The sequence below is a fragment of the Anguilla rostrata genome, chromosome 3 (genome assembly GCF_018555375.3).
Source record: "Anguilla rostrata isolate EN2019 chromosome 3, ASM1855537v3, whole genome shotgun sequence".
In the NCBI taxonomy this organism is placed as follows: Eukaryota; Metazoa; Chordata; class Actinopteri; order Anguilliformes; family Anguillidae; genus Anguilla; species Anguilla rostrata.
The window spans coordinates 39,595,910-39,609,509 of record NC_057935.1 but is presented as its reverse complement, the minus strand read 5'-3'; the positions used below and the strand labels follow the sequence as shown (position 1 = coordinate 39,609,509).

At 38.7% G+C, this 13,600-nt stretch overlaps 1 protein-coding gene across 1 annotated transcript in view; it reads right to left on the bottom strand.

Moving 5' to 3' along the window:
• The window catches only part of LOC135251933 (collagen alpha-1(VI) chain-like), a 34,884-nt gene extending 24,919 nt beyond the window's left edge, over nt 1-9,965 (bottom strand). The window contains exons 1-10 of the mRNA XM_064329816.1: nt 9,690-9,965; nt 5,935-6,064; nt 5,121-5,321; nt 3,073-3,076; nt 2,353-2,466; nt 2,156-2,176; nt 2,043-2,063; nt 1,737-1,781; nt 1,438-1,491; nt 40-84 (exon numbers count right to left, since the gene is read on the bottom strand). Coding sequence (XP_064185886.1) covers nt 40-84; nt 1,438-1,491; nt 1,737-1,781; nt 2,043-2,063; nt 2,156-2,176; nt 2,353-2,466; nt 3,073-3,076; nt 5,121-5,321; nt 5,935-6,064; nt 9,690-9,780 — 726 coding nt within the window. The 5' untranslated portion in view covers nt 9,781-9,965. The remainder of the gene's footprint in view (nt 1-39; nt 85-1,437; nt 1,492-1,736; nt 1,782-2,042; nt 2,064-2,155; nt 2,177-2,352; nt 2,467-3,072; nt 3,077-5,120; nt 5,322-5,934; nt 6,065-9,689) is intronic.
• Between the last annotated feature and the right edge of the window lie 3,635 nt (nt 9,966-13,600).

Here is a 13,600-nt window from a genome sequence, read left to right as displayed (position 1 = left end):
TGAGTGAAAGCAAAAAATAAAATGACAGGAGGATCGTACCTTCATGCCCTGGTAGCCGACAGGTCCTGCGTCACCTGGTCTTCCCTGTAAGACAGAGAAGGCTTTCAGTGACAGTATAGCCGGGATAATAGCTTGGATATTAGTCAACCACAGGTCCATGCAACTCCTTTTAATCAGAAAGTTTCTATGACGTCATTCTGCTTGTATTCCCAGACGAATCTTACGTTTAGAAAAGTATCCCCTTCTGGGTCTAGAGATGGTGCATGTTGCAAGGCAATCCCATTTTCTCCATGTTGTTAAATACTCATAAATGTGATTGCTGGCTTGGGGTACACAGGTGACAGTTATATTACTACAATAATGTAAAGGCCGTGGCACAGTTTACAAGCACTGGAGCTCACCCCAGCTATCTAAAGACAGACAAGTTATGGGGATGTTTTCAGCGACACTTTTACATAGCTATATTACAGTGCCATTTGTGGTGGCGTTTCTTACAGTGACCCCCCACCCCTCATGGTACAAAGACTGAACAGAACAGTGCTGTTTTGGTTAAGCACCATTTTAAGAAGCTGGCTGCTGTTTACCATCTGTCAGCAGTACAGAAGACTAGGGCTGCTTTCGTGAAAAACAGTGTGCAAGCTAATAAATACAAGCTATGGCAACTTTCCATTTCCATTGTAACAGTGTTTTGCAAAAAATAAATTAAATAGTTAATAAATAAATATCAATTTTGTTTCAGGAACACTTCTCAGAAAACTTGCCAGAGAAATAAGCTGCTTGGAAATCATTGCCATCCCCCTACTTCCCAATGATTAACCTGGATAAGTATTTGTGAACACTTTTGTTCCGATTGATTAACCTGGCACATTTTTGGCTATGAATAAAACTATGTCATTTTCAATGACTGTTGTTCTACATATAAACAAGCATTTAAAAATGAACCTTTACACCTTTATTTATCCATTCTATGGTGTAATGAGGCTGAATTTTTAAAAAAACTATTCAAGTGTGGGTGCTGTGGTTGCCAGAATATTTAAGATTGACGTGCGCAGCACTTCCATTACGATAACAAAGTTATCCGAAATTTCTGAGAAGTCATCTGAAATATCAGATATCTGAAATATCAGACAATTAAGTGGGCGAGCACAATCACAAAAGCCTTTCAGTGAAATATATTGTGCTGGTCTTCCTCCTTCTTTTCTGTACAAGCACAGGAATGCCACAGGAAATGTGCAAGGGGAATGTAGGTTAATAGTAAACCTGACATTCTAGCAGATTTTTGGCAACCTTTCGTGAAAACAGTTGTAAAAAATGAATGAATTAAAAAATGAGTTGCATATCGCATAGCCCTTGCTTACTGCACTGTTTGTTACATGTCTAGTGCACGGGGAGCTGTGTGATTGGATGTGGGGCACAGTTCTGGCAGCTGGTACTCACGTCTTCTCCGAAATCACCCTTTTCTCCTGGCATCCCTGGCCTGCCAGACTCACCCTGATGAGAAAACATTCTTCAGTGAGTTAGTGAGTTAGACCCAGTGTGCCATGTAATGTAATGTTATGTAACATGTGCGCACCTCTGCATGCCGTCTGTCTATAATTGAAGCATAGAAGCAGTATAAATATGTGTGGAATTTACTGAAATGTAGAAGTATATGCTGCATGTCTCTAAATTAAAATTATACCTGTAGCATTTCTTTAATTTAAATAGATGTCTAGTATATGTGTGGTCTGAATTACCCTGGATCCAGGATCCCCATCAGGCCCTCTTGGCCCAGTTTTGGCCTGAAAACACATGAAACTGATAAGTGATAACATAATGCAAGACATGTAATATACATCATCAGTTACAGGAAAAATTTAGAGGTATTCAATTCAATGTAAAAACAAAAAATAAAAAAATAAATATATATATATTTATTATTTTGAATATATATATATATATATATATAGAAATACCAGAAATTACAATACAACAATAAATTATTTTCTGTTCTCATTTATGAAACAGGATATCCTGCTAGGATAACCAATAGAGTCACTTACTGCGCAATCAAAGGAACAACACTGTAAAGACAAGCAAGAGGTGACAATTAGGACAGTGATATGTAAGGACAATGATAAAAACTGTACAGAACAAATGAAGGAAGCATACATACCACGTCTTTTGTCTCATTGATCTGAAATCAAGAAAGAAGAGAGCCAGGTCAGCTTTATCTGTACAGTATTCCCTAAACTACAAAACGCACAGTTCAAATCGCAGGGAACATAATATCACTGAGATATGCTGAAAACTGAGGCTAAAGGCTAAATGGCAGATAAGAACAGATGGATGCTAGAGTTAAGCCGTACTTACAATCAAGTTTACAATGGTACGGATGGTTCTGAGCGGGGAGGACATGTCCTTGTCTGCAGCTGTGAAATTCTGTCTGTAGTTCTGGTCTGTGGCTATTACAGACAGCCTGGCATCCTGTCGACAGAGTAAAATACAAAAGCTTTGATCACCTTTAATTTTAAAATTTTCCTTTCAAACAGAGATCCTACCATCCACCTCAAGGACCTTGGCTGCTAATCCAGATCATTCTATGCTAATCCTCCAAGTATGTTATTAGCTTTCAGTATCAGGGGTGAAATTAACCTTTAACTCATTTACACCATGCCCCATTGTTCTGCAAAGGTAACTCAATGACTTCCTATGATCGATTATAGTAACTCAATATGAATAGGTTCTGTAACCCAAATAACTGACAAAAAATGTTTAAAATGCTAAAAATCCCCCTGAACTTGGAACCCCATGTTGACAAATGCCATTAACAGACTCCAAAGGCAACCAAAAGCCAAGAATCAAGACTAGATACTGAAAGATCTCCTGTACCTGCACTAAAGAAGCAACTGAACATATCTGACTGAGCAGAAACACCTGTGAAGCCATTGGTCCCAAACATTATGGTACCCTGAAATGGGGGTCATGTATAAAACGTGCTGTAATTTCTACATGGTGAACCAAAAATGTATAAATACCCTTTAATAAAAGCTAAGAATCTGCACTTTAACGTCATATGAATTGGTTGATTACAGATCTGAAATTACAGAGTACAGAGCCAAATCAAGAGAAAAAAATGTCTTTGTCCCAAATGTTATAGAGCTCACTATGTAATTTTATTCACAATGTTTGCAGAATGCTTTTTCCACCATTATATATCTAAATTGCCATGTGAAACTAAATTGCTATATAACACATTTTTAAAGATGGAATCCCTGCTGTTCCCTCACAATATTAGACTCTGTGATACATTTAGTCTTTATTCATTTATCTAAAGTTCTTTCAAATTTTGATTGTCACAATCACTTGTACAGTATTTACATTGTGTATGTGATGTACTAACTCTGTGCCAGAAGACTGTGGGGACTCTTCTGTCCTACCCCTCAGCATCACCTTGAGAAGCTCTTACAACTGTTCCCACCCTGTTGATGTTCTAGTTTGTCTAATTTCCATTGTATGTTGTTATCTGCACAAAAAAATCTCCATACAAAATTAGGCACAAAATATTAACTGTTTGCTCTACATACAAACTCAGGAATCTACAATAAAGTAATTGTTCAGTTAAATTGTACAGTGATGGAAATATTTAGTAAAATATGTTAACATTGCATCAACGAAGATTATTCCATTTTGAACATTTTGAAGTGTTTGAATAACGTGTTATACTTCGAAAAAAAATATCCATAACATAAACAGGGTTCTTGCTACACTAATAGACGAACCTGCCTTTCGTTAAGTCATAATTTATCTTCAATGCGTTCCTTATATGTAAACTCTCCCATCCAATCTGTTGCGGCTCACACATGTCTTTCCATCCCAAGTGTTCCTGGTCTGTGAGACGCAACATTGCTGAAAAGCTTTTGACTTACAAAGGTGTTGGCTTATTGGCAAAATATCCTGCAACCCAACAGGGCTCTTGTACCTGATGATAGGGCTGTCCTATCCGTCACCAGCCATTACTTGTTCTGATGCTAATGTGCCTCTAAGCAAAAAAGACAATCGCATCAATTCTGGCCTCGTCTCCAAAAAGACCGAGTGAAGATTTCACTGATACATCAGCATCAAGTCTTTCCTCCGATTGCCAACACAGCCGGAGTGAAGATTTCACTGACACACAGCATCAAGTCTGGCCCTCTGTCTTACAAACACAGCTGGTGAAAGTTCATGACCTCACATCAAGTTGGCCTCTGTTTACAACAGACCGGAGTGAAGGTTCACGACACATCAGCATCATGTCTGGCTTGTCTTCAACTAAGACGGAGTGAAAGATTTCACTGGCACATCAGCATCAATTCTGGCCCTCTGTCTTACCAAACACAGACTGGAGTGAAAGATTTCACAGACACCTTTGAGTACCTCAGATTCAAATTCACCCAGAGCTGAGCGCTGTTGCATGCTGCAGACATATGTGTCTTTGTGCATGTAAGTGTGTGTGTCTGTGTGAAATACTGGTGCTCTTTGTGTCTGCATGCATTCATGTATGCGTGTCTTTGTCTGTTACTGTTTTGGTTTTGTTTTTGCGTTACATCCGTTGGACCTGCACCTCATTAAAAATTGGTTTGCCTCCTACTTTCCTGAAAGACCGTTCCAGATATTTTCAGATATTTATGTTCTGAGCTGATGACTGATGACTCACTTACTTTTTCCGTGTTCAACCAAGTATGTGGCCAGTGTTAAAGCACTACAGGCCTTCTTGAATCAATATTTTTAATGGCATATAGGTAAGCTTGTGTGTGTGTGTGTGTGTGTGTGTGTGTGTGTGTGTGTGTGTGTGTGTGTATTTTCTCATGTGTGTTCATGTGCATGAGTATGTGAGCATTTGTGTATGCATATATTGTATCCTAATCTGTATATGCACACTGTATTCTGTGTGTGTGTGTGTGTGTGTGTATGAATGTGCATGTATTCATATGTGCATGCATTGCTGTGTATGTATACACATACATTTACATACACACACACACACACACACACGCACACACACACACACACACATATATACTTAGTATGTGAATATGTGTAAATGGCTGTGCGGCGGAAAACAATGCCCAGAACACAAACTTCAGCCTGCGGAAACTCACCCTCCCAGCAGTTCTGCCACGCCCCTTTTGATGGCACAGTCAGTGTAGGTGCCCTTCCCGATGTAGGTGATCATGTCGATGTTCTGCTTCAGTGTGTCACGCTCAGCGTTCAAGTCACTGAGTTCATGGACCATCACGATGTCATCACTGTAGTGCAGTGCTCCTGAGTTCCAGGTCAAGTATCGGTCACACGGTTGACGCCTGGAAAATGCAGAGAATGACACAAAACAGTAGAACATGCTCATTAGATTATTTTCACTTTCAAAGCGATTATTTCATTATATACTGAATAAAAAAGCTGAATGAGATTTAACAGGTGTTCTTCCATTTCAGTGCATTGCCCTGCCCTGCATCATCTGTTGTAGTACCTTCTAAAGGTCCCCAGGTTTATCAAGTCAATCATTTCATTGAAGGCTTTGTGTGTGGTCAAGAGTGCTAATCTAACATGAGCCTTTTAGAACAGAGATGGGACTGAACTGGATGACTGGTTGTAGGTCTGGTAAATGAAAAGGCAGTGCAATCAAACTATCAACAGTATGCCTTTTATTCTGGGGCCAATTAAATACTTTAACTTGTTGCAATACATTATCCCACCACAAATGGACCCAACCCTCAACCCAGAATATCTTCTGAAGAGTGTCACAAAATGTAGGAAAGATTTTCAAGGTGAACTTCATGTTCATTTGATGAAGTGATTGTGACATAACAATGGCCGACAGGCATCTATAAAAATGAAACCCTCAGGGCCTGGAGCTGACACCACTTCCTTGCTCTTACAGGTGTTAGAGCTTTCTGGTCACGATTCAGTACGTACATGTCTTTCAGCTCATCGATGAAGGTCTTGGTGAAGTCTTTGATCTGGTTGATGAAGAACTCTGGGGGCTTCCCCCGAAGGGCAACACTCTCAGAGGTGTCCAGGACGAAGAACAAGTCCACAGGACACTCTGAGGGAAAGCAGGAAACCCAAACTTCAGACACGTTACAGTCACTGTCTTCCTTACTGCACTAAACCACTGGGGTGTAAGGAAAGGCATGATGCTCACATTGTTTGAAACCATGAGGCATTGGACTGATATTGCACTTTTAGGTGAGATCTTAGTCATATGTTGATCAGTGTGGGACTGATCAGCCATTCCTGAATATCATTACACTGCTAAAAACTACCAAAATAATACAAGACTAATATTTCAACAAAAAGAAAATAAGAAATCGTAAAATATAATAAAATAAATGAAAATGGGAATCAGATGATTGGCCTGTGAATAAGAGGATTAATCAACAAACTAAAATAGGCTTCAGTATGTTTGCTGCTCACGTCTCTCAGTTCCGTATTCTATTCATTTGTCCAAAACTGACAAATAAATAAAAACCATTTCTTTTTCTGCACGAACAAAGTGGAAAGTCAATTTGGCTGTTTCATAGGAAAGAATTAACATTTGCTTTGAAGTGTGAGTCAAAATTAAAGAAGGATCTTAACTGAATCCAGGCCTCAGTCTCTAAATGTAAATTGTGCTACAACAGAAGCGAAAAACAACATTCACATCAACAAAGTGAGATCTAAATAGAGTGGAACTGGATCACAGTAAACTTCATGGTCAATATTTGGTGAGCCGGGGGGTGTGCTAATGTGTCATGAACACAGCAGTACTGTACCTACAGGATCCAACAAGGCACTATACATATGTTCCTGTTAGAGTCACTACTCTACACTTGGTGCCTTGTAAATGTCCATGACACTGGTGGTCAGTGTTTGCTGAGACCCTTGCTTATAAACAGGGACTATGACTACAGTACTGTCATATGGATACTTTATGAACTGTACAAATATGAATCTCAAATATATACAGTGTGATCTATAAGTATTTAGATTTTCATCTGTGTAGGAATTACAGTATTTCTTTATACCTAATCCCTAATTTTGGGGGACTAAAAGTAATTAGACAAACAAACATAATCTTAAATAAAGTCATCATATTTAGTACTTGGTTGCAAATCATTTGCATTAGATGATGGTCTGAAGTCTGCAACCTGTAGACATCACCAGATATTGACTATCTTCCCTGGTGATGCTCTGCCAGGCCTGTACTGCCGCCATCTTCAATTCCTGTTTGTTTCAGGGGATTTTTTCATTCAGTTTTGTTGTCAGAATATCAACATATGTTCAGTGGGATTCAGGTTGGGGGTTTGACTTAGCCAGTCAATAAAATTCCTTCCTACTTTTTGACCCTGAAAAACTCCTTGACTACTTTCACAGTGTGTTTGGGCTCATTGTCCTTCTGCAAGGTGAACTGCTGTCTCATGAGTTTTAGGGCATTTGGTTGGATCAGAGCCGGTAAGATGTTTATGTACACTTCAGAATTCATCTTGCTGCTGCGATCAGCAGTTATCTCATCCATGAAGGCAAGTGAGCCAGCACCTGCAGCCATCATAAATCAGGTCATAGAGCACCTCCACCATGTTTCACAGATGAGGGGGGTGTTTTGGATCATGACCAGTTAATTTCTTTCTGCCTACTTTCCTCGTTTCATCATTTTGGTACAGGTTAATACACTTGTCATCTGTCCATAAGATTTTGAGGTTGTGCTGTTGAGGGCTTCTCTTTATAGTAGTCTTTGTCACATCTATGCCAACATCCTGGAGAGTATTCTTCTGTTTGACAGTTGACAGCTGAAAAGTGTTTTTTCTTTTTGTATTTATTTGTCTGTCATCCACTACAGTGGTCCTCTGCAGTCTACCAGGTTGTTTACTGTTGCTGAGCTCACCAGTGCTCTCTTGCTTCTTAACAATGTATCAAACAATTGATTTTGACACACTCAATATATTGGTTGTGTCGCTGATAGATTTATTCTGGTCATTCAGCCTCATGATGGCCAGCTTTACAGGCACTGACACTTAGTTGGTCCTTATGTTCAGAGACAACAGCAACAAAATCCAAATGCAAATTCCACACCTAGAATGAACTCTAGACCTCTTGTTAGCTTTCTTGTACATAAACGAATACAAGAAACAGCTGAGCAGCCAACTGTCCAGTTAGTTTGTTCCCCTAAAATGGGGTGATTTTGTATAAAAAACAGCAGTAATTCCTGCACTGATAATCCTATATTGATGCAAATTTTGACCTTCAAATTTGAGTTAATAGTCTGCATTTTAGCCACATATTGTTTCATTTCAAATCAAATGTACTGGAGTACAGAGCCAAAACAACATAAAATGTGACACTGTCCAAAATGTCCAATATATATATATATATATATATATATATATATATACTATAGTATATAAAATATACCACAAGCTTACTGTATATATAATATAGAACATCTGCCATATAGTTATCCCAAATTGATACTATTGGACTATTTAAAAAAAGATAGAAAGTGGATAAATTGCTTCTAAGTGTAATATGTCCCACAAAAAAAAAAAAACTTTAATTCTTTACTTGTATATTACACTAAGAAATGTCCAGTTATTAAATGTCCAGAGAAAATGTGTAATGCTCTAAGGCAAGGAAATTGAAAATAGCTCCTGTAATACCCCAAGGCCAGGTTGTGTGATTCATGAAATTTATACGCCAAGTTTATTTCCAGGTGTATGACAACAGCTTCCTTCGAAGAGGAAGGTTTGGTGGATCGTGAATGGCTAGGAGATATCATGGGTATAAGGACACTGCCAATGAGCATCATCAGACTGTGTCATCGAAGGTGAGGTTGTGGAGTTGAAATCTTTCCAGCAGGAACGGAAGTTTACAGTAGCACAAACTTTGCTATAAGAATCCCAACACACGTCTTGGTTTTAGATGCTTGGTTGGTATAGTCACGGACTGTAAGCATGGAAGGCTTACAATTTCCAGCCTAGGCAGAGCACTGATTGAGGCACCGATTGGAGCGGAATTTGACAAAGTGCGCGCCCTTCCGTTCACTGTTGACATTCATTACTGTTCCCATTTGTGGAGCATTCTGTGCCAACAAAGTTCTAATTAATGAAAGCTATGGAATGTCGGTAGGAAAATATCACGTGCCGGATACATTAACAACTGCTGCAGTTGTACATGAATGACTGGGCTAGGTTATCTATAGGCTGTTTAATATTCAAAATGTAATTTCCTAAACGTGTAACCAAATAGCTTATACACTGTTCAATAGATACATAAGCCAACTATCGTTTAAAATAACTTTTTCATTATAAAAATGATTGTTTGCTTTGATACACATATACATTGTGTATAAGGCTAAACAATTATACATAAATACAACCTCACATAAGCACTCCATCTAATATAATGGACCATGACAGATACATTTGTTGCAGTTCCTTACCTGCATGTGACCGACAGCAAAAACATATATCTTGTTTTATTGTAGCGAAGAGTAAGTGTTATCAAAAGTACAAATTACAAGAAAATGAAATAGAATTTTTTTATTGTCATAAGCATTTGTTTTTATGACCTTGCTAAATAAACACACACACACACACACACACATATATATATGCATACAAAATATAAACTCTAAAATATTATTTGTATAATAAAATGATGACGAAAACTGTAGAGTTATAAATATGTCTTACCTTTGAACCTGGGTCTATCCAACTGAGCTTGCGAGCCTATCCATATTGAGCAAAAGCACAAAAACCCTAAAATATATGCGTTTGAAACCATTGTCCCTTATCTGCGCGCATGCATGTATTTTGTGCATAAAACAGTGAAAGGTAAAAGAGAGTCTCAAAACAAATGCGTTTTGAGAACGTAGAAACAGCTGATCAGAGTGATCCACAACTATTCCTCAGGAGCCAAAGTTAGTGGACGGACCATAGGCGGGCGCTCGCGCCGGGGAGCTGGATGTCAACTTCTCTACTGCAAAGAGGGCGGAGGAAAACGTCACGAAGCTCTCGCTGTAGTAAATGAATTCCAGGGTTAGCATTTTGTTTGCGAGAGGTTTTTCGTTCCTATGCTTTTTTTTACAGGTAATTATGTGATCCGAACAAATAACGTTAAATTTAACTTAGTTGAAGTTATGACGAAATTACATATACACGTATAGCATGTGGTTTTAAGTGAGCGTATGCTTCTTGTTGCTTGCTTAACAGTTCTTAGTTGCAGCCCATTAGATGTATATACGTAGGTTACTAGATGCCAATGTAAAGTTTTAATAATAAATAATAATAAAGTTTATAATGTTTACTGCTATAAATGTCAAGCAGCAAATATTAGCGGGCAATACATTTACATCCCCACACATAGCCTATAGCATATCCTTCGAGATACACATAGCACTATACAGTATGGTGCGGAGTTAAAGCATGTTGCCTGTAGTCTACTTGACCGGTGTTGTGGAACATGCCGTTATCTTGACAGCTCGGTTGACTGCTTTCTTAATGATGTCAGATGCATAGGAATGTTTATCTATGCCTTTATTTTCAACCCTTAGAAGGAACGTTTTGACCGTGCTTACCATAGTTCTTATTATATGATTGTGGTTTCATTATTTGTTGTGGCACAAATGTAAAGTTTACCGATGACCCGTGCCGGTGCAAACACAGATAGCCTCTTAAAATTAAGATAACTCAAAGTTTGAGTTAGCTATAATTTGCCCCAGTCCTCTTTCAACACAATGGAGAAAAGAAACAATTGATTCTAGTAAGTAGCCATTACTCTTCTTGCAATCAGTGTTTAAAATGGCACACGAATATAAATATTTTTAATGGTGTAGTGGAGTGTTATTTTTTCCTCCAAAATATTGTGTGAATTTGAAAACGTTCCAGCAAGTTTGGATCTCCGTTTTAGAGTTGACGATATGGGCCGAGGATAACACGGAGGGTTGGGTTGCGCGGCTCTGGATGGTAACCTCATATTTCTCGGCCGCGCTTCAGCGCAGAGTGTGGACTGTGGAGGAGGGGCGGCTGCACATCTGCATCTGCTCAAGAGCTCCTGCCAAATCTACAGTGACCCCACTCCCTGCCAAAATAAGGAGAAAAGGCAGCAAGAGCAACACGGAGGAATGCAGATGCAAAAATAGCATCACTCTTTCCTCTCCTATCTGAAAGAGAAACAGCGCCACCCACTTGTACTGTAGCCTACAGCTTTTCCCGTCTCGGGCACGTAGACGAAGTTTCACATCTTGATTCGTAGTTTTATAGGCCTACAATTCATTTTTTCAAATGAGGATTAAAAAGAAATAAATACAGGAATGTCGTCTTGTTAAATAACCGTTAAATTGCTAATAAACCACGTATTAAACAGGTCAGGTGTATCACTATTATTGAAAATATGGAAGACATGTTTCGAAACTATTTATCTGGGTAGCTGAGTTTGAGAGACGGGAAAATATAATAACTTCATTTTTCCTAGAGGAAACTTGAAGTTGATTGTAGTATCAGTATGAAGAATGTAATATATACTTACACAAAAAATACCGAGCACAATTTGTTACAGTGATACACACAACACAATTAATAAAACAGACAGCAGACAGTACAGTAAAATGACTACATAAGACATCCCCCACAAAAGGAATTCACTGGCCTAAGCCTTTAAAAGCCTGATTGATGTTGTGAAAAAACATTTTGATTTTAAGAGATGTGTGTCATAGTCTATACATTGAGAGCAGTCTGGTCTGGTTTAGCTTAGTCTGGTTACCGAAACGGTGGGAGGAGATGGACATAATTGCCCAATTATTTATATTTGTCCCTCGGGGTCGGCTGTTTCCTCTTTATTGCTTTACTGCTTGTCTATAATATAGGGAAGTATCTTTTTTAAATCCTACTCAAAATGTTTGCTTATTCACCATGATAGACGTGTAAGAAAAGTAAAGAAAAGAAAAAACGGAGACAGACAGAGAGAGAGAGAGAGAGAGAGAGAGCACCACAAAACTCAGATGTGCACTGATTTCAAATGTGGCTGCAAGGTGTGGTAATGAGAATTTTACAAAATTCCAGCTTTCTTACTGTAAGCTCCAGCTCTTTTGTGTGATCCCCCTGAGACCCAACAGAAAAAAGTTTAATATTTACATTTTTTGCCATACTATAAATCTTGGATGACAAAAACATATTGCAGTGAAAATATTTTTAAAAAATAGTATGTTTTTTATTTTCATTGAATGTCCCTTGTGGTGTAGGTTTCAACATAGTAGAATATATGGTTCTTGAGATTAGGAACAGAGACTCATGCCCCCTACAGAGGACACAATGAATTGCTGCTTCAGTTTTTTTAGGTTTTTTTTTCTTCTTTTAACTAGACCCCTGCATCATTTCGTGCACAGTTATATATTGTGTGTGCGCATGAATGTGTAAGTCTGAGTATGAGTGTATCTACATGTGCATTGTGCATGTGTGGGCACATGCTTATGACTGTGCATGTTTACATCTCGTGTGTGTACATCTTGGGGTGTTGTAAAATTTACTTTTGAGTCTGATGAAAACATGTGTTTGTGATTAATGTGCTTAGCCTGACCACCTCTTTAAATAAAAAATTTTTTTAAAAGCAGCATTTTTAGTTACATTTTCCACCGCATTTTCCTGCCCTTACTGGGCATTACCAGGCAGTTTATACCATGCCACAGTCAGCCATTAAATCAGAATCATTGCACAGATTAAATAAGACTACAGACTAAAGAGGTTGGTGCAAGAGAGGATGTGTTTTTCAGGGTGGGTGGGTCACAGGCAAAGGGGTAATAATCGAATGGTGGTGGGGGGGAAGGGGGTGCTATTATAATGAGGAAATGAGATCCAAATGGTTGTTTTTTTCTCTCATTTCTGGATTATATTCCATCAGCAGAGATTGACTTTTGGAAAGACCTCACTGTGTCATTTCCACTGATCTCATTCCGCTCCGAATATATATATAGTTATTTATTTAATTCCCAGAAAGGAACCGTTGATGAAAAAAAAAAAACATCTGGAAGTGATATGCCTTTGATAGCCTGGTCTAAATCTAGGAAATGGCGTGGCAGCAATTCAGCTCATGAAGGAACTGCACGCAGCTGGGGAGGCAGGCTTTCTGTGTGCGTGGAGGTGAATGACGTCAGAGACCGAACCACCTGAAAGTCGCCTGGATACAGCCCTTCTGACAGAGAGAAACCACGACCTTTGACCCTGCGTCAGATGTGTTTATTATAACTCGGGGATGATAATGGAAGGTGACTTTAATTTTGACACAGGGATGCAGGGATAAAGAGTAGAGTTTCCCTGCACAGAAAGAGGCCGTGATGGATAGTCTGCTGGGACAGCTTAATATCCAGAAACAAAACGAGGGCCCGAGGAACCTTCATTATGCTGTCAAAGACAGGCTCCACTCGGCCCTGATTTACTAAATATTCTCTGGATTCGTGCAAAATTTCTTCAGATTAAAAACAGAAGTTTGTTAACGTAGACGAGACAAGGCTTCAGGTGAAAAAAAAAAGTTAACAAAAGATGACAATCGGTGAAAACAATTGTACAATGTGCAAATTGGTTTTCTGCTTGCGGAATCTAGCTGTTGTCAA